The sequence below is a fragment of the Molothrus ater genome, chromosome 1 (genome assembly GCF_012460135.2).
Source record: "Molothrus ater isolate BHLD 08-10-18 breed brown headed cowbird chromosome 1, BPBGC_Mater_1.1, whole genome shotgun sequence".
Lineage (NCBI taxonomy): Eukaryota > Metazoa > Chordata > Aves > Passeriformes > Icteridae > Molothrus > Molothrus ater.
The window spans coordinates 112,405,741-112,429,529 of NC_050478.2; the positions used below are offsets into that span (position 1 = coordinate 112,405,741).

Genomic DNA, 23,789 nt, shown 5'->3' on the forward strand with positions numbered 1-23,789 from the left:
TTTTACCACAGTCCTTTTTAAATTTTTTTTCTTAGTGCTATGAGAAAGTACGTGTAAAATAACGTTTTTTACACATTTGTTATACAAATTTTCTGACATAGTGATATTCAACACAAATGTTTTTCACTTTGCTACTCTAATGTACTCTCACCTTGACATGATTCAGCAGCTGTTTGAGTAAGGAATTCTGTGCAAAAAAGAAAGAAAGCTAAATAAGATAGAGTATGCAGTCAAGTAGGTAACTCTTTTAATATAACAAATAATCAGTTTGGTGGGTAATTTTCCAAACTTTTGTCAAATCAAGTTTAATGCTGCTCCTTCCAATGTTTGTGTCAGGAAGACCCTTAAAAGATCTTCACCTGCCTTCAAAACAAATACATCTAAAGTTTGGAGAAAAAACCCAAACACAAAAACTGACAAAAATGAGAATGAAAAGCACTTTTCTTCCATGTAATTTCTTTGTCCACTTCTGCTGTTGAGCCAGGTGGTTTTTCTCTAATTGAACAGGTGCGTAGACACTTTAAGGAAATGTAGAGTGTCCTGTTCTCACCATGGCCAGTAGGATGACAACTCCCAACAGCTGGAAATATTGGGAAAGTTCTTTTCCTATACACCATGTGGATACAGCAGGTTCAGAATGAAATCTTCAAAATGGTAACAGTTGAATTTTGCCCAGGAACTAATTTTTTTTTGGTAGATCTTAACTTTTCTTCCCAAGGGCAGCGAAATGTCCCTGTCCCTGAATCAGCCATTGCTAGTCCAAAGAATGGAAATCCCAGAGCAGCCCAAAAATCAGATTTGGGGGCTGATGCTTCTCTGTTTATTTCTTTCTTTTTAACTGGGAGAATCCAATTCAATTTCTTTTTCTAATTTATTTTATAGAACTGATTTAGCTGTTTTAACTATAATATAAAATACAACAATATTCTCAGACACACAACTAACATGGGGAAAAAAAAGTCAGCTACAATTATTTAAATTTTAGAAACTATTTTAAAAAAGGGTCAGAATGAAAAGATAAGATCACTCTTTAACATTGCTATCCATTATCATTATATTTACTCTTATGGGATCTATTCTTGAACTTAATTTCCAGCAAATAATGTCTCAAAGTTTGGAGAGGTAAAAAACCTTCGTAACTCTCTAAACAGATGATCAGCACATTTTTTAGTATCTGTTTGTAATTATACTCATCTCTGATTTCTATGTAACAGAAAATAACCACTAATGCCTCTCCAGAAAGTATTAGAATAATTTATTTCCTCAAAAGATTAGTCGGTTTTATGAACATTTTGAAAATTTTCCTCATATGGCAAAAAAATAAACAAGTTTCTCAGTAGAGTTCATTAAGAAATAGACACAATTGTGGCACTGACTCAGAAGAAACCTATTTTCAGACTCTTGCTCTGATTCAAATGTGGGTCTTCAAGACTGTCTTTTAATCAGGCAGAATAGGAAATTAATTTTCCTTTTCAGGCAGAATAGGAAAATGATTCAAGCTTAATGCTGAACCTAATGGAATACAGGGAAGGAACCTTTCTATTTCTCTCCAGCCATCAGACAGATTTTTCTAGTGGAAATTTAATCAAAAGTAAAATTTCTCCTGCAGTTATAAACAGTGTCCCCCATGAGTAAATATACTTTTTGTCAAATCTGAACATCAAAATATTTTCTGTCCAGTTTTACTTTGGCTGCAATTCTTTGTTTGCCTAAATATGTGTATGCATAGATATCTGCAATTTCAACTTTTTTTTTACATTTCTTAAGAATGAAATTCAGAAGGGTCCAAATAAGATGAGATATGTACAAACGCATGCCTTCATGGATATTATTTATTTATTACTTGAGTAATGAGGATATGTTGGAGAAGCTGGATCTTTTTTTCACTCTGGAATGAATCTGTTCCCTGCTGCCTGTAAATGCTATTAGAACCATCACCATAGCAACTAATGATGATGCTCAAGCAGGGTGTTCCGAAAATTCCAGCTGAAGAAGTAGATCATTATATGCCCTTAGAAAGAAGGATGTATGTTTATGTAGCCAGAAATGATATGTAAAAGGAGACACAACCAGTAAAACTATCAGGGCACTGATGCCAGGAAGTGTAAAGGCATGATGTGATTCATTTTTACAGTTTCTTTGGAGAGATTGCATGAGAAAATGCTTTTTATCTTCAGAGAATTTAGGTGTTAGGTTTGAATCTTGATTATGATAGGACCGATTCTTTTGGTAGAACTGTCTGAACTAGTTAACAAAGAAAACATTTTCTCATTTATGTGTTTTGAAGAACTGTTATAATTAATATGAAAGACATGAGTACTTACCTCATTTTAACTGCTGAAATATAATTTTCTTGCAAGTCTTTTCTTGCAAGTCTTGCACGTAGTATGGTCAAAACTATGGTACATGTAGTATGGTTTTAAACATCTTACAAGAATTATTGTTCATGTCAAAAACTGCTCATTGGTGTCACTAACATTTACAGTTCCATGGCAAAAATATATGTGCCACTCTCTATATTACATTTACCCATAACTTTATAGGTAAATCAGACTTCCAGAAAATTCTTGAGCATCTCCTGAGTAAAAATAATGCCATGAGCATGAAAGTGGCAAATGTTTGTTTTCTGTCGCAGAGAACTTTGTAGAATAGACTCTCACTGACTATCACAAGAGGTGAGGGCCTCCTGCATCTTAGCAGATTTAAATAATAGCCAAAATATGAGTATTTAATGCACTCATCCTACTTAAAATGAAACTACACAAGTAATCAAAAAGAAGTGGTGCTGCTTCTGGAAAGAGCAGTCTTTCAAAGGAGAAGAGATTACCCCTGCAGAAGCGAAGGCAAAGTCACTATTTAGTGATAAAGAGGTATTCTGCCTTAATTTGGAAGGACCTGCTTAATGAGCCATGCTCAGTTCCCATGGACAAATTTATTACTCTCACTTAACATGGATATCATTATTAATTAGGCAAGCAGGAGTCATACTGTCCTGTCAGCAGAGATGCTGGATTGCCCTGTGGCTGGGTGTGAGCCAATGTCTTTCGTCACAGCCCATCCTTCAGCAGGACTACATTCCCTCTAGTGAGAATTAGCACACTGCTAAAAGTTTTGTGTGTGCCTCTCTTCAGAGAGTTTTATTAATTCATAATGAGAGCATCAGGGGCAAATGGTACAACTATCATTGTAATCATTATCAGTATGAAAAAGTTCTTAAAAACTCAACATGAAATTGGCTTGTGTCCATCATTGGCTAAATGAATATAATAATAGCAGATTCTTAAATGGGTAGAAAGACATTTATATTTTAATTGAAGTAGTGGTTTGGTAAAAGTTAATTAATGAAAATTCCTGCTTCATCCAGGCCTGGTTTTGAGACTCTTGACAAGTTTGGTTTTTTTTTAAATTTGCAGACTTTTGGAAAATTTCCAGCTGGATTCCTTAAAAAAAAAAAAAGTGCTTTAAATTCCTGTCTTTATAAGGACATTTGGAGAGCTGTCTTTTAGCTTTGCCTACATATTGATTTGTCCAGTTATCTATTGCACAAATTATTACATTCTATAAACCTAGAATACAGATTTTTAATGCTTGAGAAGAAATGCAAAACTAAAGAAAGATCTTGCAGAAAGATCAGAAAAAGTTGCAGAAGCAGTACTAAGGGGAACCTTGCATATAACTTTTTTTACATGTAGAATGGAATACCACTAATTAGGAAAGGAATACTTCATATATATGTTAGCAATTTTAGAAAAACAGAAATACATAATTTAGATGTATTTGACTTGCAGTTCTCTTATCATAGGCCTAATCATAGATGATGATATCAAAATCACAAGTATATACATTAGAGCTAATCACAAATTGAAATTATTATTCAGTTAAATTATTATTTCTGGGGAAATATTGTATTTTGTTTTCATTCTGAATAGGAACTTCACAGAATGGAAATTCCAATAATAAATGAGTCCATTATGTGTGTTTGCCACAGTATAATGCAGTGGATGAAAAATTCTACAATTTTTATATGCAAAACACTGAGGGGAAATACTACCTAGTACTGAATAGGTCTTTCCTAAATCAAAGCATGCTCTCATTTTCATGCATAAGTAGCAAAAACTTGGATAATTATTGTAGATCCCACTTAGCTTTCTTTTCATCATCTGGGTTTGATGTAATGCTTAGTAAAATCTAATACTGGCAATGTTGAAAATGAAATACATAGGTTTTTATTTAATCACTTCAAAGCCTCCAGAGATTTTTGCATTTTTCAAGTGTTTTTTAACAGAGATCAATCTCAATGAAATTTCTAACATTTTGTTTTTCACAGTCTGTGCAAAACCTCTTCTCTTTTTCCTAGACAGCATATTCTTCTCAATAGGAGACAAAAAAAAACCCCCATAAGACTGGAAGAGTCTAAGAGTATAATTTAAAAGCATCAAACCTTAGCTGTGCCCAGCTAAATAGAGATATGCATTCTGAAACTCAGCCATGCACTAAGCTCTGTCCCTTCTGAAAACAGGGGTTATTCTAAAGTCATTGATTTGTGTGATCCCACACAGTCATGTTTCAGAAAACTTTAAGTTTCATTACTAATAATTAATTATTCTCTACTAACTGTAGACATATATAGGTAAAGATGAGTTCAAAATATTTTTAATTTCTTCTGTGGTTGTAGCTATGAAGAACTAAAACCTTCCCCAGGAAATACATGTACCTTACACATGAGTCTTGCCACACTCCATGCTGAAGAGGTCCTTTGGGTTGTGGGCTAACAGGCCCATTCAATCAGGTTTAGCTCTGGAAGCACAGGGAGTTCAAGATCATTTTTAAGATTTGTTAGACAAGAAGTGCTACTTCTAAAAGAAGTAGCTTTTCTGCCCTGGAGGAGTGAGGGTTTTCCAGTGCTTTTGTTCATCCAGAATTGCGATTGTTCAGCCTGGAAGAGAGAAGGCTTCAGGGTGAACTTATCAGTATCTAAAGGGATCCTATAAGAAAGATGAAGAGTGGCTCTTTTCAAGAGCATGTAGTGACAAAACAAGGCAGAATGTGAGACGGTACTCATGACAGAGAATAGGTTTAGATTAGATGTTAGGAAGAAATTCTTTATTGTGGGGGTAGTGAGGCACTGGAACAAGTTGCCCAGAGAAGCTATGGATGTCCTATCCCCTGGAAGTGTTCAAGGCCAGACTGGAGAAGCTCTGAGTTACCTGGTCAAGTGAAAGGTTTCAATGCCCATGGCCGTAAGGGGTTGAAGTTGGATGGTCTTTAAGGTCCCCTCAAGCCCAAGCCACTCTATGATGCTGTCTTTTGTTGCTACACATATCCACAAGGTTAAACATTTGCCACAGTGCTTCTGCTCTGTGTGCTTTGAGGCTGCGTGTGCAATGGAGCATAGATGTCATTAACAACAACCTGGATATTATAACCTCTATATTGAATGCTGGTCAGGACATACTGTGAACAGAATTAACAGAATTAACACTTCAGTTTTAGTAGAAGGGCCTGAATAAAAAGGAAAAAAAAGGGGGGGAAAGAGATACAAAAAAATACAAAAGATGTTTCTGATAGGACATAGATATTATTTAGCTACACCTAACTGGTTCAACTACACATCTTTGTGAATATTTGGAAGAAAAATATGGAACAAGATTCTTTTTTTTTTTAATGCTGTCTTTTAAGATCAAAAATGTTCATGCTGATTTTTTCATACATGACTAAACACTGTACAGCTACTAAGCTGAGCACTTGAAGGAAGTAAGGAGGGAGATTTTTCCACAGTGACTGGTCATTTTAAAATCATAGTAACTTGTTTTTTCAAGATGATTGAAAAGAGAGGATATGATGCCTCCATAGCCAATTCTTCTAGAAATTGTAAATGACGCTTCAACTAGAAGCATTCATGAATGCTTGCTGTACTGGCTTTCTTGAGCAGGTCGGTCACTTTTCTGCTGAATGAATGGAGACAGGAAAGTAGTGCTTGTTCTCCCCTTGCCTACTTGTATGGCAAGGGGAGAGTGATGGCTTCAGACAGGTTCCTGTTTTATATATTTTGTTCTCAATCAGCTTTAGGTTGCTGGTTCTCTGCCCCAGGGAGAGCTGACTTGAACAATATAAGCTGCTCTTCCAGCTTGTATCAGCTGGTTGTGCTCCCCTTGGTCTATTCGAGTTGTGTATAACCAGAAGGCAATACTGTCCCGTGAGTCTGCTTTGCTCAACTTAACTCTGCCCTTTGCTATGGGATAACTTTGTGAAAATTGCATGCAGGCTACTTGTTCCCAAATCTCCAGATGTGTTGGCAAGGACAGCTGGTGAGCTTGTGACTTGTGGCAACTTCTTTGATGTAGCAGGGACTAAGTTAATTAAAGCTGTTTCTGCAAACCTATTTTTCACAAGAACAAATTACATGCCAGAATTTTAGCATAAAGCATCCTTTTTATTATATAAATAAAGTTTAAAAAAAAATTGAACACATTTTAATGAATGGATTTCCTGATTAACTTCCTTATTCTTTGGTTTAGTACTGATTACAAATACTAGCAATAATTAATTATTAATTATTTATAACCCAATGTCCATTATGTGATGTTATTTTGAAAGTAAAGCCAAAAGTAATTTTCTCCTCCAGGACCAAAGCCAGCAACCTAACCATGGGCAGCCACTATAGTCTCTACCTTCAGTATCCATTTAAAGACTAATTTTGTAAGCCTGCAGAAAGATGAACTTGTTTTCTCTAGCCTCTATAAAGAAAATAGAACATATGGACTTTTCATACTTCTTAAAATAAATATATTCCTTTGACCAACCTTCCAGAGTAGGTTGTATAAGTCAGATAGGTCAGAGAAGCTGAAATTTGTGTTCCTCATGTGAATAGAAAGTGGAAAACTTTCATGGAATGCATCTAATCTAAAGTGTATAGCTGATAACATTTTTGAGAAGTGATTTGTTAAAATAGTTGACGTTTCTGCTGGAGATATGCTGTTCTGTACCATTCTGAATGTAGGCATCCTTTTTAAAATTCATTGAAGTGTCAATGTTTAGACCAAACCCCTGATTTTCAGTTCCTCAGTGACTGTGGTTATTCCTGTCATTTAAAATGCCATTTAAAAATGCTGGGTTTGACGCATAAATGTTTGCAATTAAAAATATTAATTGATGTATGCCAGATTATATAACTTCAGGTTTTCATCAGGACAGTGATCTACTGGACCGTCGGAAACATTGCTTCAGTGTCCAGTCTGAATCTGGAGAAGATCTTTACTTTTCTGTGGAACTAGAGTCTGACCTAACACTATGGGAAAAAGCCTTCCAAACAGCAACTTTTTTAGAAGTTGAACGGATACAGGTGAGAACAATTGCCTTGTTGATCATCTTTTGGTACATTAAGAAATTAGGCCCGTATGAAATAATGATGTAAATTAATAAATTTTACGACCTTTTGCAGCTCTCAAGTTATTACTGTTTTATGTAAGTAATTGCTTTTGCTGTTCCCAAACAGCTTGCAAGCTGGCCTTCAGAAGAGGTCACCTGAAATAGAATCTTTGAGGTATTATGACAACATGATACATATTTGTTAGCTGAAGTCCACAGACAGAAAAACAATCTATGGATCAGGGACAAAATGCAGGTGTTTAGATATTCTTACTGGCTTACATGCTACCTTATTTGTTACTGAATATCACAAGTGAAATTTGCAGGAATTAAGTAGTCTTTGTAATACCAGGAATGAGAGTATACTGAGTGAAGTACTTGCTGGATACAAGTAAGAACAAGTAAGTTGTACCTCAGATGCATTTTTCTTTCTTCACATATTTCCTGTTCTTTGTTTATTTACTCTATTGTCAGGTGACAGCACAGAGATGGACAGCATTCAAATACAGATTACTAAGGACTTTTTATAGCAAAATTACATATCAGAGTGTTTAAAGGTAACTTCTTCTCACATGACCAAAAAGTCATGACTTTTTGACATAAAAAAGGAGAAAAAAGCCACCCACCACAATTGTAATTCACCTAATCCCAATTCTAATATTGATTTTCTAATAATGAAATATACATGTGGTTAGAACAGCTTTAGTTGCTGTTGGCAGGAGTGATACACACCTACCTGAGCCACATTAGCATATTAGGCTGTGCAAGTATTGGCTCACACATTTTCTGTGTCCTCCTGGGAATGCAAGCAGTGGCATGTTTTTATTCAGACAAATAGTTAGTTATATATTAGCCCTTTTCTGACCTGCAAACCACCACTTGCAGATGCACTAAACTGGTATATACTCATGAAGATCCAATATGCAAAAACTACCCCGCTGTCAGTTTTAACACACAGTACTTTTGTTGCAAGAGGAGTAAGGGGAGGCTTGGCTTTCCTCTTTTAAATTCATATATGCTGTTACCTTTTATAAAAACTATTCTTATCTTTTAAGCTGTAGTTGCATGCTGGAAAATCTAAGACTAGGTTTTCTGGGTAAAACTTGCAATAGCATTTGTCCTCTGCCACTAAATATTTGAGAGTTGTTGACTTATATAATTCACTGCAACATAATTTATAGTAGCACTGCTGTGCCATCAGTAAAAGAATATATGACATTTTTCCTGAATAAATTTTATCTCAGAAGCCACCTCATATTTGTTCTACTTTCAGATTGATTTATGCTGTAGCATTCCTGGTTTAGCTTTTTCTTTTGAATTTTAGAATTGCATTTATTCAAAATTGCCTTCAGGCTTCTCCAAAATAGTTTCCCATATAATCTTAACCCCAGATTCATCTTAATATTTTTATCTTTTTTTTTTGTCTCTCCTCATGTTCAATGTAGCAATTAAGAACTCAAAGTAATGATTTCCTGATTGATTGGTTGGTTGATTGTAGCAGATCTGTGAAAGTGGAAAAACAGGCTTCTCAAGATAGAATATTACTGTAGAACTCACACTCATTGTTTCACCTTTTTTACTTTATTTTCTATATCTTGTTTTGGAAAAAAATATGGAATTTTTTAAATATAAGTGGGTTTGGCCTCCTCATTTTTCTTTTAGCAATCCATTACTGCTTTCATCCACCAACCTGCAGATATAGATAAAATCTGGTGGCATACTTTGTTTCTAAGAAGTTCTTTCACTGCTCTGTGAGAAAAAATAGTGACAGGTTCAAAATTAAGGTATCAATGGTACATTTTTACTAAAATTTTGATTTATGCAATTGTGTTGATCTGAATATTCATATTTAAAGTGAATGATAATCCAGTAGGTTTGTCTTACGATAAAATAATATAACTTTGAAAATATAATTTTAGTTTAAAACTACCATTTAAAAATATTCAACTGTGTTGTGTGGTACTCCATAATCATGCAACAAGTAACTCTTATTCATTGGCTATAACCTCCAGAAGAGGTTAATCAGGGGGCCAATTCTAATCTAACTCAAAGAATATATATAACAAATTCAAATATTTTTTAAATGCCTCACTATAAATATATAATGAATTCTGTTTCAACCTAATTCATAGCTTCTGCCAGAAGAATATCTAAACTAAAAATTAAACAGTTGGTTTTTCTTAGAAAATAAATATATTAGGAGAGGCATAGTCAAATTGATAATAATTTAGCAATAACATGGTACAATGATACAGTGGTGTCATTTTCGTGTGTTAAACTCACTCTTTAATTAGTTTTGTAATGTAGTAAGTGATGGCAATCCATTTTCATAATTACTTATTCCAAAGAAATTACTTGAATTGAAAATCCTTTTTCCTTACTCTCTCACAGCATTGTTGCACAAAGAACCTGAGAATACTATAACTTGCATAATGATGTGCAATTAGATATATATGCTTCTCACATTCCCTTTTGTGTTCCTGCTACTTTAAGCTAACATTTTCACCTCTTGCATCATGAATTTTTTTCTTGTTGTCCTTGCTTTTATTGTAGTTGTTTGTTCTCTAATGTAAGGATTGTTATGTAAGCTGTCTTAAGTTGCAGTACTTCAACTTATGTTTCCACTGAAGTTGAATCTGAGTTTAAAAGCCTGAATTAAGTCTTAGATTTATAGTTCACTTTTTTTCAGCCTCAGAGATGGCTTACGTGAAGTTCACAATATATTGTTCTTTCCATAATTTAAACTGTGCATGTTGAAGGAATAGTTTCTAAGGAACAACTTCGAGTTGTCTCCTTCAGCCTCTGCCTGACCCATTGAATTATTAATAAACCAAAGTTAACATTCTGTATTCTGAGGAAGAGCAGCAAATGACTGCTGAAGTGTGTTCTGCTTCTTTTGGGAAGGGGATGCTTCAGTTCTGATGAGATTATCATGAGTTCTTGTGAGAAATCGGCAACCAAAGCCAAATATCCACAGTATATATTATTCATAGTCACTTTTAAAATTTTAAAATGTTAAATCTATAAGAAATTTTAAATTATCTTGTACCTTGATAACAATTTTTGCCTTTCTGTTTTCTCCAAATATCTGAATTAAAAAGCAACTTAAAGAAAATAAAGATGAGAAAAGTCTTGCAAGAGTTAACCATTGTCTGAAAGTTCACATCACTACTCTGACCTGTCACCAGAATTGTGCAAATGGATACACCACCTGCAAAAGCCAAGGGACATTCTTCCCCAAGGAAACTAAATTGTCACTGTCCAGAGATCTTTTTATTATTTTCACTTTTTTCTTCTCTAAATTGTTTTGGAAATCATAGTCTGAGGGTGTAGAATGGTCTTTTATATAAGTAAAGAATAACTAAATAATCAGCTGCTACTAGTGATCTGCAGTTTCTTCCTGCAAAGAACTACACTGAGCTGAACTAGATGATATTTCTCCACAAACTGAGCACTGCATTTTGTAGAAATACCCTTCAGTCTTGGAAGTAGGTTGCTTTTTCAGTACAGCCTTGAACCAAGGCTGGTGTGTTCTGTTTCTCATGAATCTTAAGTTCCCAGTGAGGCTAATTAGCCAGTCCAAGTTCTGGGCTTAAAAGCAGAGGGAGCTGTGCCAGCTCAGCATGGTGCTGCAGTGCACACTGTGGGTTGGCCTCTGGTGCTGGGGTGGGAGGTTAGAAAACTTTGGATGACAATATGTATTTTAAATCTGATATACATTTTCCATGCCAAATTTAATTTCCAGTAAAAGCTCTAAGTCTGTTCCAGATCTTTAACATTTACAAATAAAAATGCAATTTGCATCTTGTAAGATGTTTGCAAGATAATTCCACAAAACCGTGCATTTTTTGCTTTGCATGAAAAACTTGAAAAGTTTTGCATTTGCGACTTAATTAACTGTAAGTAACTGTGAAATATATTACTTTACACTTTTTTCTTCTACTAATGAGATAATACCAAAGGCAATATCCTCTTCTTTTTCAGCACTGATTTACAATCAAATTTTACACATTCATAACAGTCTCATGGTGTAGCTGAGAAGGGAAAAAAATAAAGGGAAAAAGCTTTTCAAAGGGAAAAAAATAAAAAGCCACTTTTATTTGTTAATATAAACACTAAGTATGAAGTTTTCAATTTTCCTTCATTGGATTTTCTATTTAGAACCTGTTAATACACCTTCCAGCTTCTTGTGTTCTGTGGAAGACCATTAAGGATCCAAACAGCACCCCCTTACAAAAAGAATGTATACATAAAGGCATCTGATTTATCTTTATAATCAAAATGCCAAAAATAATCATAGGTTCTTTTGTAGTACTTACAATTTGTAACCCGCATTGTTCCCACATTTGCAATTTATATTTTGATTTTGCTGACACATTATAGGTCATGGAAGTCTTTGTTCTCATTTCATAATTTTAGCAGCTACAGCAATATTTGAAGAGTATATCTGTATTTCATTTAATCTGGAGGGAAAAATGCCTATAAAATAAGAATAATTTCTTTAAAGAACTTGAATCTGATTTGGAAATGTTTTGATTTTTTTTATGTATTTTGTGATGAAAAAGACAAGTCTGTCATCTGTCATTTTGTACCTGCAGTCAGCTTTCAAGCACAGCTTGATGCTAAAAATTACACTTATAAATGTCTCACAGTGTGTATTCAAGTGTGATGTTATGGCAATAAATAGAAGTGTATATTTAAAAACAGTAGAATGATAAAGTCTTACAGAATTCCAAGGAACCTTTGAGATATATTGATAATATTGATATATTGATCCACTATCTGAAGCAAAAAAAAAATTCAGATAATTCCATTTAGCTGCTAAATGGTATGAAATACTAGCTTTTTCCCTGAGATTTAGGACAACAGAAAACCACCAGAAACAATGTACTAAAGAGATGCTTTATATGAGCTTTTTTTTTCTTGAAAAGATAAAAGGAATATATTAATCTTAAAAGTTGTTTGGTATGAAAAAAAGAATAAGGAGGTTTGAAAATAATAAATTTTTCCTTTTAGAAAATGTTACTAGTAAGCCACTGAGGCAATTCTGAACCTTTCATTTTTTTCCCTAAATGGAAGCTAAGCCTGTTTTTATATGTGTTAGATAACTTAATCACTGATAAAAATCCTTTTATTTGAAATACAAAAAAATTGACATATTTACACACAAATGACTTATTTCTGATAATAATTTTGAGGTATATAAACATTAGAATACAGACTCAGAAACAGTGGTCCTAGAAAAACATTTAAGAAATTTCTTCTGTGGTAACTACCTTCTCTGATTTTTCTTTTACAGTGCAAGACATATGCCTGTGTTTTAGAGAGTCATCTTATGGGACTTACCATCGACTTCAGCATGGGCTTTGTTTGTTTTGATGCTGCCACAAAGGTAAAGTTCTAAAGTTTCCATCACACTTATAATTCTTGTAATTTCTAATATTTTGAGATAAGTAGTACATGCTTAAATTGTCCTTCTCTTTGTTATAGAAACAGATTATCTCTTGTAAGATCTCTCATATTTTAGTTTAAATTCGAGACTGATTTCTAATTATGTGAGAAATAGTATTCTGTTATTTGCTTGTTATTGAAAAATCAATACTGATACCAATCTGAAACAAGCATCAGATCTTTATTCTTTAATTTCACATAAAAGCTCACACTGATTCAGCTTGATGGTTTGTTTTGCTGATGTGTCCTTGGTTTTGAGAACAGATAACTTTCTTGGTTTCAGTCTCATCTGTGATCTTGAAAATAATCTTCCATTCTCTTCTCTTGTTTCACGGGAGGAATGTGTGCTATTACAGAAATTCCATAAGTTATATTTCCACAGTTTATATTTTAGCTATTGTTGTTCAGGCATCTGTAAAAAGAAAAACCAACCATAGTCTAAATGTCTCACCCATCAGCTTTTCCTGTCAGCCTTAAAAAAACCTCAGTAGAACTTATGAAAGAGTTTGCTTTATCAAGCAGATAGTATGGAATCAACTTCCATATTGTATTATTGCACGTCCAAGTCTCAGTAAAAACACCAAAACCCTGAATATGTCATATGTTGACATTTGCACTAATTGCTGGCAAGTCTTAAAATGTGCTCAGGCTTTTACTGCTACTATTTGACACTGCTGATAATGGTAGAATCTTTCTTCTGAGTGAAATCTTTATTCTGAGTTCCACTTCTCTTCAATACCTATTTTCCTTTGAAATGCCGCAGCATTGCCACCACCAACTGCTGAAAATGCCCTTTTGACTCCAGAATTTGTTCCTGTGCTGTATCTGAAGTCAACCCTTCCCACCTCATGACTCCACTAATCCAAACCCTTTTATTCTTCCCACTCCATTCTGTTTGTTTGCACAAAGTGATGAATTTTAAATTTAAACACTTACATAACCTTGTTTCTTTTTGTTAAGCAAATCTTGTATAATTCATCAGTGAAACGTGACTATCAGTTTAGAAGGTATTACACTAAAATACCAGTACAACAGAATTAAAATGCAGTAGCTCTGTAAAAAAAAAGTGGGTTTCCCCCACCCTCCAATAATATTTTTTATATATAAAAGTATAATAATGTATAATAAAGAATTTCTTTTGTGTACCTAACCTAAATGTACCCTTTCAGTTTTACCCTTTCCGTTTGAACCCATTACTTCTTGTATTATATGTACTGTATTGTATTGTATGTTAGAATAAAGCATTACTCCATGAATAAAAAGGCCATTGTTTTGTTAGGTAATCAGGCATTAGGCAGTGTGAGATAAGGATGACAATTTCATTAGAAAAGAAAAGAAACAATACAATAGAAAACAACATAATCTGTTGCCAAGTGACTGCTGCAATTAAAATTGTTAAACAAGCTATAAGGTGAAATGTCTGAAATCTAAGTGTATCAACCACATTTTAGTGAGTGCTCAAATAGGAAAAACATTACCTAGTCTCCATCAGTTTATGGAAAGATGATGATTGTAGTGCTCTCAGCCAAAAATTTATTCAGATGTCTTTATTATGATAATGACAAGTGTAAGTTGTGTCTATGCTGGCAATGTTCTTCAACAATATTGCTAATCTCATATATACTGAAATGTAAACAAGACCTCTTAAGCTAAAAATGTTATTTTCCCACTTTATGAAGTTCATATGAAGCAAAATATGTTTTCCAAAAAAAAAAAAAAGTGAAAAAACAATTTAAAATTGTTTCCATTTTTCAGGACAAGGAAAACATTCGTACACTTTTAATTCAGTTGTATTAGTAGTATTTACATGTGCATTTGTGAATTAAGGGTATACAATAGTCCTAGCAAGTGTTCTGTGAATTAACAACTCAGTATTAAAGACAAAAACATTATTTAAAATGTCATACAATTTGTGAAAACAATATTTACATAAAATTGTTTATAATTTCTAGGATTTTTTGCAATTTGTATTTGAAAAAAATCAGTACAAACTACTGTCTTTCCATTTCCAATGACAGGGTATCCACAGCTCCATAGGGCACCCTGTTCCACTGTCTCACCACCGTGATCCTATAAGATTTCTTTCTTAGGTCCAATCTGAACTCTACCTTTTTCTACTTTAAAAACATTGTCCCTTGTCCTGTCACTGTAGGCCTTGGTAGAAGTTCTTTCTCCATTTTTATATAAGCCTGCTTTAAGTACTGAAAAGCAGCAAAAAGATCCCCCTGGAGCCTTCTCTTCTCCAGGCTCAACAGCCCCAACTCTTTCAGCCTGCCTTCATGAAAGAGATGCTCCAGCCCTCTGATCATCTTAGTGGTCCTGGTCCTCCTCCTGTACCTGTTACCTTCTGTTATTTTGCTACTGCTCATACCAAATTCAATCACTCCTTTTTGGGTAAAAATTAACTTAAAGCCGTATTTTATAGAGTTCATGAACAGATTGAACTGTTCATTCTGTATTTCTCTCAGAATAACTCAGAGAATAACCCTGCAGATGCAAGATATTTTAATGAATTCACAGAAGGTTTTGAACAAGTACCTGGAGGAAAAAATCTGTTAAATATTATTAAATCTTTAAAATTCTTGTTTATTTATGACATTTTCATGTTTTGGAAACAAAATAGTTTCTGAGAAGTCCTGTCTAATATTTTGTTGCAGTGGTATCTTCAGTAAATCTTCAGGCAATTTCAGTTTTATACTTATGTGCTCATGGTATTTTAAGTTTTCTTTCTTAATTACAAATGAATTGACTGTGAATTGTCTTTAAAAGTGCATAATTACTAATAAACTGAAATGAAGGAAGCTGAGCTTTTGTACTCATGGTTTTAACAGTTATTCAGTTATTCAAATGTTCCAGTTATTTAAGCAGTGCAACAATATTTAAATTCTTTATTCCTCTCCCATTTCAAGTAAATGAATAGATTTTGTCCAACATTCCCTGACCAATTGCAGTCAAAATTTCACAAATTTTCTAAACCCCAAGCTCACCCCCAGTCTTCATGAACAAGCATATAGGGGATAATGGCTCTCATTAAGTTTATGATTTCCAGACAAAAGCCTTACAACCCTATGTAGGCTTGTTTCCGTGTTTGCTGTCATTTAATCCTGAAACAATACTTAACTATGTAAATTGAAATTAGTGGTTAAAAACTGTCATCTGTGCTAAATGTATTTCAAGTCAAACATCATAATTAGATAAAAACATTCTTTCTCTGTCTGCACAGACCTATGATAAATATGAGTACACAAAGTATTAAACTGAGTTATTCAGAAAAAATCTGTTCTGTGATGTGATTATAACAGCACTGGCATAAATCACAGCTGTTTCTGCTGCATATTTCTCTGCTTTCTTGTATTCATTTTCTGACTGATAACTCATGGAGTCAACAGTAGTTTGTCTTTTAGACATACATTTTCATATAGTGCCTTATAAAAAGCTGTTGTAATTTCCTGAAAGGAGAATGAACAACTTTTAAGACTACCTGGTTAAATCTGGTTATGTCAAAATTTCAGAAAATTACTTCTCAATTCAGGTAAAAGTTCTACCAAATAAAATTTTGGCCACAAAGTAATTTTTCTCCTTGCACCTTGAAAAGTAATGACGTGTATATTTATGCCCCTGTTCTTCTGTAGCACTTTTCAGAGCCAAAGCACCAGTGCAAAATGTCATCTTTTATTAGCAATGTGTGGTTTGAAAACAAACTGTGACACACAGCCCAAGCCAACACTGGCACGTGTTTGATTATGATTATTTTGGTGATGTAGTCCTTCATTTGTGGTAGTTATAAATCTGGAGTCAAAAAGCCACCTGCTTCCTGTGTTGGCATACACAGAAATGTAATTCTAATCAATAGGGAGTTTCCTCAAGGCATCTCTTCCACTGGGGACTTCTTCCAAAAAATGCCCACCAGCTTTAACCAATTTTATTTGCTTTATTTGAAATACAGGATGTCAGATAGAATCCCCTCACTGAACTTCCCTCTTTCTTCATTGCTGGTATTCTGTGACAAGTGAATTTAGCTAATCTTTGTGAATACCCTTTAGATACTTTGTTTTCTCTTCTGCCTTAATCACATTTTCCAGATTCTGCTTAGTTACTCCTTGAACTACAAGGTGTCTTAGTATACAGCATCTACTCCACTACTCCAGAAGTAAGTTTTCACTAGACATGTTCCCTATGCTAAATGTTTTGTTTGGTTGGTTTTAAAATATGAAAGTTCTAAAAAAGATGCAAAAGATTCTGTGGTAGTTCATAGAAGTTATATACCAAATTTTATCCTAGGTAATTTTTGCAGTATTGTGTATCAATGTTTACTGGAGAAAACATTTTTCTCAAGTCCTGCCCAACTATATGCTAGCACTCATGTTCTAAATTTGTCTAACATTAGCTAGTATATAGATATCAATGTTTTAATGAACAAATGTAACTCTCTCATGGGCAATTTCTGTTAGGTATGGACACACATAGATACTGTGATGAATATTTATAAATAAGATTTGCAGCTGCAATAGCCACCTTAAGAATTAACTATGGAGACTGATAGATTAAACAGAATAACAAGACATACAGAAGTTAATCTGACTACTATTCTGAAAGTGATTCAATGCATAAAAATGCTTATTCAAGTGCCAATCAGTAACTGATCCTTAATGTGCTTCCATAAAAATGTATGGGGGGGATATACATGGAAATATGTATATTATATATATTTCTGGATTACTGACATATCCATTAAAATTGTTTTCTATAATGTGCATATTTGCATCATCAATTCTATTAATAATATATTATGTGTTTTTGTGAATATACATTGCCATATACCTACCTGAGCAAAGTGCTGTGCCTGTAGTCCATCATATTTACTGATCATTAAAACAGCAGTCAAAAATATTTATTTGTCAGAAGAGGATAAAAAGTATCCCTTGTAGGACTGAAAATAAATTAAGGTGCTGCTGAATTATATGGTGATGCTAGAAAAAAGTAAGAAAAGGCTCCATAATGACCCACAAGGCACCTATCAACAAACCTCAGTGTTCCTGGCCTGTGTTCTCTTGCAGAAACCTTCACCAAAAACAGAGGATATACCATGAACAATAAATAGCATTGCAAATATCTATAATTTGGTTTCCATACCAAAAGCCTATTAAATCACACAGATCACTATTTCTCTTAATTTCTTTAGGAACAATCTCCCATATTTTCTAAGGATATATACCTTGTCTGTCTCTTCATGAAACTAATACATATACAGCATATTGAAATAAAACAGCATATAAAAACCTTCTTGATATTCAAATTTCAGTAGTAGGGAAGGCAGAAAAAAACCAGACTCACTGGAAGATGGAGATTTAATGATGTAACTCTTGTGAAAAAATATTTATTCCATGCTTCAAGGTTTAAATGTTGAACAAATAGCTACTATAACTTTAATATAAGACATCAGCATGCTTCATACAATTTTATGTTCCCTGGCTAGAAACAAATGTTGGTAGGTTTTCCATCAGCACTAAGAAAATACACTGTAGTCTCTTAGCATTTTATGTAATTTCAGTAATGGACAAGAACAGTTATTTTAAAAGGGCTGACTTTCATGCTTTTTTCCTTTGTCTCACTTTTGTTCTTTATCCTCTGTGTCCTCCCCTGTCTTTCCCTTTACAGTTATAAAGCTGCAGCAGCTGACAAAGGAAATTGCCTTGGACCATAATTCTTTTGCAGTGAGACACTCTCCAGAGATCAGTAACACAGTAGAACTGAGCATGAACAAGATCTTAATCCTACTCAGTTCCCTACTGCTGCTATAACTCTGGACAAAGTGTCACTTGGCAAGAATGAAATCTTTCTCAATTAGCTATGAGACAAACAGACAAATTAAGGTGTATCCCAGGTGCCTGACGACTCAATTACTTTTATCCTTAGAAACAAGGACCTGGAGGGCTTAAGCTCTTGATTTAGTTTGACTTGTAGGAGTATCATGTATTTTAGTCAGACGACAAACAACATTAGCTTTAAAAGTGCCCATTGAAGTTTAGCATAATTCTGTAACATATATCACACATTAAAAAATGGCCTTAAAAATCTTAAAGGAAGAATAATCACAGTCAGAGTATCAAGAAAAAAGGAGGCAGCGTTGGAAAGAGCTGTAGATTTTTGAAGGTATGATGGAAAACACAACAAAGGAATTTGATGGAAGTAGAACTTGAGAAGTGATCTCTGACATCCTTTCCTTAATAAAGATGGTTTCTTTGTTTACTCCACCATTTATGGGTGATCTGGGATGTAGCTGTCTAATCAATATAAAACACTGACAGGCTTGGGTTTTTTCCAAGCATCCTACTGAAGGCCAAACTTATTTGCTATTATATAATAAAACCTGGGTAATTCATGCTAATGGAATGGCATTGTTTATGATTTCCATAGATCATGTATGTAGACAAGACACACTTCATAAAATCATAGGATATCCTGAGTTGGAAGGGACACATAAGAAACATCGAAGTCCAATTTCTGTTCCTGCACGGTACAGCCCCAAGAATCACACTCTGAGCCTGAGAGCACTGCACAACTTGAGCTCTGTCAGGCTTGGTGCTGTGACCCCATCCCTGGGGAGCCTGTTCCAGTGCCCAAGCACCCTCTGGTTAAAAATCTTTTTCCTGATATCCAACCTAAACCTCCTCTGACACAACTTCAGGCCATTCCCTCAGGTCCTATCACTGGTCACCACAGAGAAGAGATGCCTGCCACTCCTCTTTTCCTCACAAGGAAGTTGAAGACTATGATGAGGTCTTCCCTTAGTTTCCTCTTCTCCATGTGGCCTCAGCTGTTCCTCATGTGGCTTCACGGCAGTTGAAATGATGCCATTGTTGTATATGGTGCAAACACTGTTGCTCAAGTTCATTAAGTGTAAATAGTCTTTCTGCAAGAAGAGAGTTGGTCCACAGTGGATAATTTGACACAGAAGAGACAAAACTGTTAAATAATAAATTAAAGGTAGTTCACTGAATCCACAGGACACAAATTAAATGTGTTCTGGTTGGAGATTCTTATGTTGACAAAATACACATTTTCTTTCCTAGCTGCAATTCTTAATGTCCTCTGTATCCTAAATTATATATCTATCCCAGAGCCATGGACTAGTCAGAGATTCACATTTAAATGAATATTGCTTAGAGCATGGTAAGTAAAAATACAATCACCTATTTATTCTGTTTTTATTTGATAATCTGATCTCTATTTAGGAGTAGAACAAACTCCTTGGCCCAAAATGAAACAAAAGCTCTAATGAATATTCCTAGTCATAGCCCAAACAAAGATAGTTACAGTTATGTATTTCCACATTTCTGGTGTCATTGCCTAGATGGAAAGTGATTTTGTTTGATGTCATCTCACCAAAATTGTATGTGGATTAGTCCAAGATTCTGGGAATTAGTAGCAACCTGACATATAATATGAATGTGAAAGTGTTTTCTAGGGTGCCTTTAAGAATATGTGTTCTAGATCTAGCACTATTGCTAAGAATAGAAACAATAATAATTTTCTTCGTTTGTATGGCTGTATTACAGGTATAGACAAGTCAATACCTTTTCTACCATGTGTCATTTGCATGTTGCATTTAAGTACCAACTATAAAATAAAAAGATGCATGCAGAGAGCATCCTTTTTAATTATAGTAGAATAACACTAGCAGAAGATAATAGGCAGTAATTTGTTTGCAAAGACTAGCACAAATGAGTCCTAGATGATTACTTATAAATAAAATATTTCTCATTAAAAAGTATTGGTGAAGAATCTTGGTCCCTGATACGTCACAGGAAAAAAAATCCTGCTAATTCAGTGAATACAGGATTTTGCTTTTTGATGATTTGTTATTACAATAATTAAATAACATCTCAAGAGGAGTCTTTAATCTAATCTGTCAGCTTGTCTGCACAGTTTATTTGTTTGCATTGCATTCTGGTATTCTTTGAAGTTAATTTATTAAATGGTGTAAAATGCAAAAGGCAGACTAAGCAATATATGAATAATAATTGGAAAAAGGATTTATATCTTATTGGTTGTTTTCAATTTTATGCATGATACACACTGTATTTGTTCAAAGAGATTGTCTTCTTACAGTGCATTTTTCAAGACATGGATTAATTATGTCAGATTTTCTGTGGCCACACTTGGACTGTGCAAATTGTGACACTGGTGGTATTTTCAGTGAATGCCTTGGTCCCCACTTGCTGAATTGGACTGCTTGCTGTTGTTCTTAAGTTCTATCTCTACTCATTAAATGAGAGTTCACTTTTCTCTCATTCATTGAAAAGCAATAAATAGTGCATACTGAGTTCTCCTCTTCATCTTCTATCAAGGCATCCTAATGTTGTGTGCCATGACTTAAAAGGTGTGCCAGGATCCTCAAGAGTATTGATGCCACTGTCTACAACAGAATCTTTTTTAATTTGGTTGCAATTTGTGCTTTAAAAGGAATTGGCACCTGGCCTACCTGTCAAATCTATTTTAGGGCAAACAAAAATTTATTGCTTCCTATAAATGCTGTATATAGACCTGTAAAGTATTCTCAGTGATGCAGGTTATGCACAGTTAATGAGGAAACTACTTGAAGATAACAGGCTGTTTTTGTCAGCTAAAAGTAGCCCTATGAATGCTGAGCTCAGTAACACTGCAAACCAGTAAGTACTTCTGCTTATAGTTCATAATTCCTGAAAACTAATTAGGAAAAATTTTATGTGACACACATTTAGGTGTTTGACAATTTTCAAAAAAGCCAGCATGTTTTACAAGTGTACTTATTGGTTTAAAGGTCAATATGTATACATAAATGTATTTATACAAAATTATAACAGCCTATATTAACTTTCTGAAGCAATCATTCAACAAATGGTTTCAAGGAACTCTGATATTCAAAGACATTAAAAAATAATGACTGTGACAGTGATGTAGATCAGTATTGCCAAGGATACCTATACCTAATGCAGGAGAATTAGCCTTTAACAATAGAATTTGGAAAAGTAACCGCAGTGAACCCTGTAACACTGAAGTCAACCTATAGGATCATGAAAGATAACACATGAAACTCTCTCTCTCCTGTGTTAATGTCACTGCTTTAGTTTCACATCTGTGTGAAACTGGTGCTCAGGTGATTTGGTCTGGACTCCTTTCTTACTGTGGCACTATAAAGTAGTATTTGAAAAAGGATAGGTCTGGTCCCTGTGCATTGTTTATGCATTTTGCAGCAATGAAAATGAAAAGAACCACACTCAGAACATATGCAACCAGAGAAATTAATCCAGTGATCCCCAAGATACTTTATTTTGAGCAATGTGACTGCAGTCACAGCATTCTGTATCCCTTATAGATGTTCTGTGCATACAAAATGTGCAGTTCTGGCTACACAGGGCAGCACTTCAGCCTCTCTGATAGGAGAAAGGATTTAAATGAGTCTTACTGGGCATATAATTAACTACTTTACTCAACTTTTGCTATCTAGAATTTGAACTTCTAGTTTAAGTGGTTTAAGCTATCTGTTACACTTTTAATGTAGTATAGTATATTGAAGTAAACACACATCCAAACTCTATCCTAATGAACCTGTTCTTGCCATTTTAAACCAGGATGTAGGATTTTTTCAGAGATTCTCTAGAAAAAGAAATAGCCAGGGTGACTTGCTTGAAATATTTTGTATTCATGACTTGGTGACTTAAAGCTCACAACATTTCCCTATTCTTATTTTTGCAAGTGACTGATCCCTCATGTGGACAATTTTGAGGGAAAGTGCAATTTCTTGAAGATCACTCAAAAGGAGCAGATAATTCTTTCATGTGGGAATCATTTAATGCATTGTAAATAGCAATTTCTACTCCTTACTCTTTAGATGAAGAGTATTTAATTGTCTCTGCAGAGACTCAGTTCTAGGAGCTCGTTTTAGTATCTTGATGTTGAAGTGCAGTTTTGTTGGGATTAGTTCTCTCCACACTATAAACCTGATTTTGAAATGTTCTTAAGTAAGAGCCCTGGCTGAGTAGTAGTTTCCAAAACCAGTGTTATGCATAAATTGAAGTGTGTTCTTGAGTTGTGCCTGGGGTTTGGTGGGACTGTCATTCTCTTTCCTCTGAATGGGAATGAAGTACATGGCGAAGCATGGAAATGTCAAAGTACCTTAGTTCTATACATCCTTCATCGTCATTCAAACTTAATCTGACTGGGAATAAGGCCAGGTACCCTGGGATTTTGCCTGCATATCTAAGGGTCCTTGTAAAAGCTGCATCTCTCTCCTGGCCTCTCCATATATCATCAGAGAAGAGAAAGATGATAGCTCATTGCTTTGGTTGTTTTCTCCTGAGATAAAGAGACAATCAGTGCCCTTTACATTTCTCATCCAGGAAATAACATACTTAAGTAGATTTGCTGTCCCTGCAGAAAGGCAATGGTCTTGATCTTCTGAAAAGATTTCATAGATCTGTAAAATAAAAAGGAGTTTACAGAGCAGGTAGGAATATAGCCAGCTGAATGATGTTATATACTGGACTGTTTTGCTGAGATGTTTTTTTTTACCTCACTATTTGTACAATATAAGTAAGCATCTTTGATCAAACAATGTCAAAGGAATTTCACACACATAGAAATGAGGGAAGCTGTTCCATTTTCTGTAGCACAGATTGGTGGGCTCAGGAGAACAACATTTGAAACAAATAGGATATATTTTCACATAAACTGCCAAATTCCTGTAGTTTATGTGAAACAGAATGTCCTTAACTCTGTTTATGGCAGATGGGAGCTCACCTGTCACATACATGCAGAGAATGAAAGTGGTGCTTAGACTGGGGCTCTTTCTTTTAATCTGGAAGGGGCAACTGTATAGAGACAATTGTGGAGAAAAATTCTAGCACTTGCTTTGTGTATGGTGCACAGTTAGGATGCTGTCCTTGTGGTTTCTTTTCTCATTAGGTTGCTAAGACAAACAGAACAAA

The 23,789-nt window shown here is 34.5% G+C and overlaps 1 protein-coding gene across 4 annotated transcripts in view; it reads left to right on the top strand.

Moving 5' to 3' along the window:
• SNTG1 (syntrophin gamma 1) overlaps nucleotides 1-23,789 on the top strand; it is a 319,642-nt gene that overhangs the window by 278,257 nt on the left and 17,596 nt on the right. For all 4 annotated transcript variants that reach the window (XM_036398513.2, XM_054518579.1, XM_054518581.1 and 1 more), the window contains 2 exons: nucleotides 7,190-7,342; nucleotides 12,668-12,760. In XM_036398513.2, coding sequence (XP_036254406.1) covers nucleotides 7,190-7,342; nucleotides 12,668-12,760 — 246 coding nt within the window. The remainder of the gene's footprint in view (nucleotides 1-7,189; nucleotides 7,343-12,667; nucleotides 12,761-23,789) is intronic.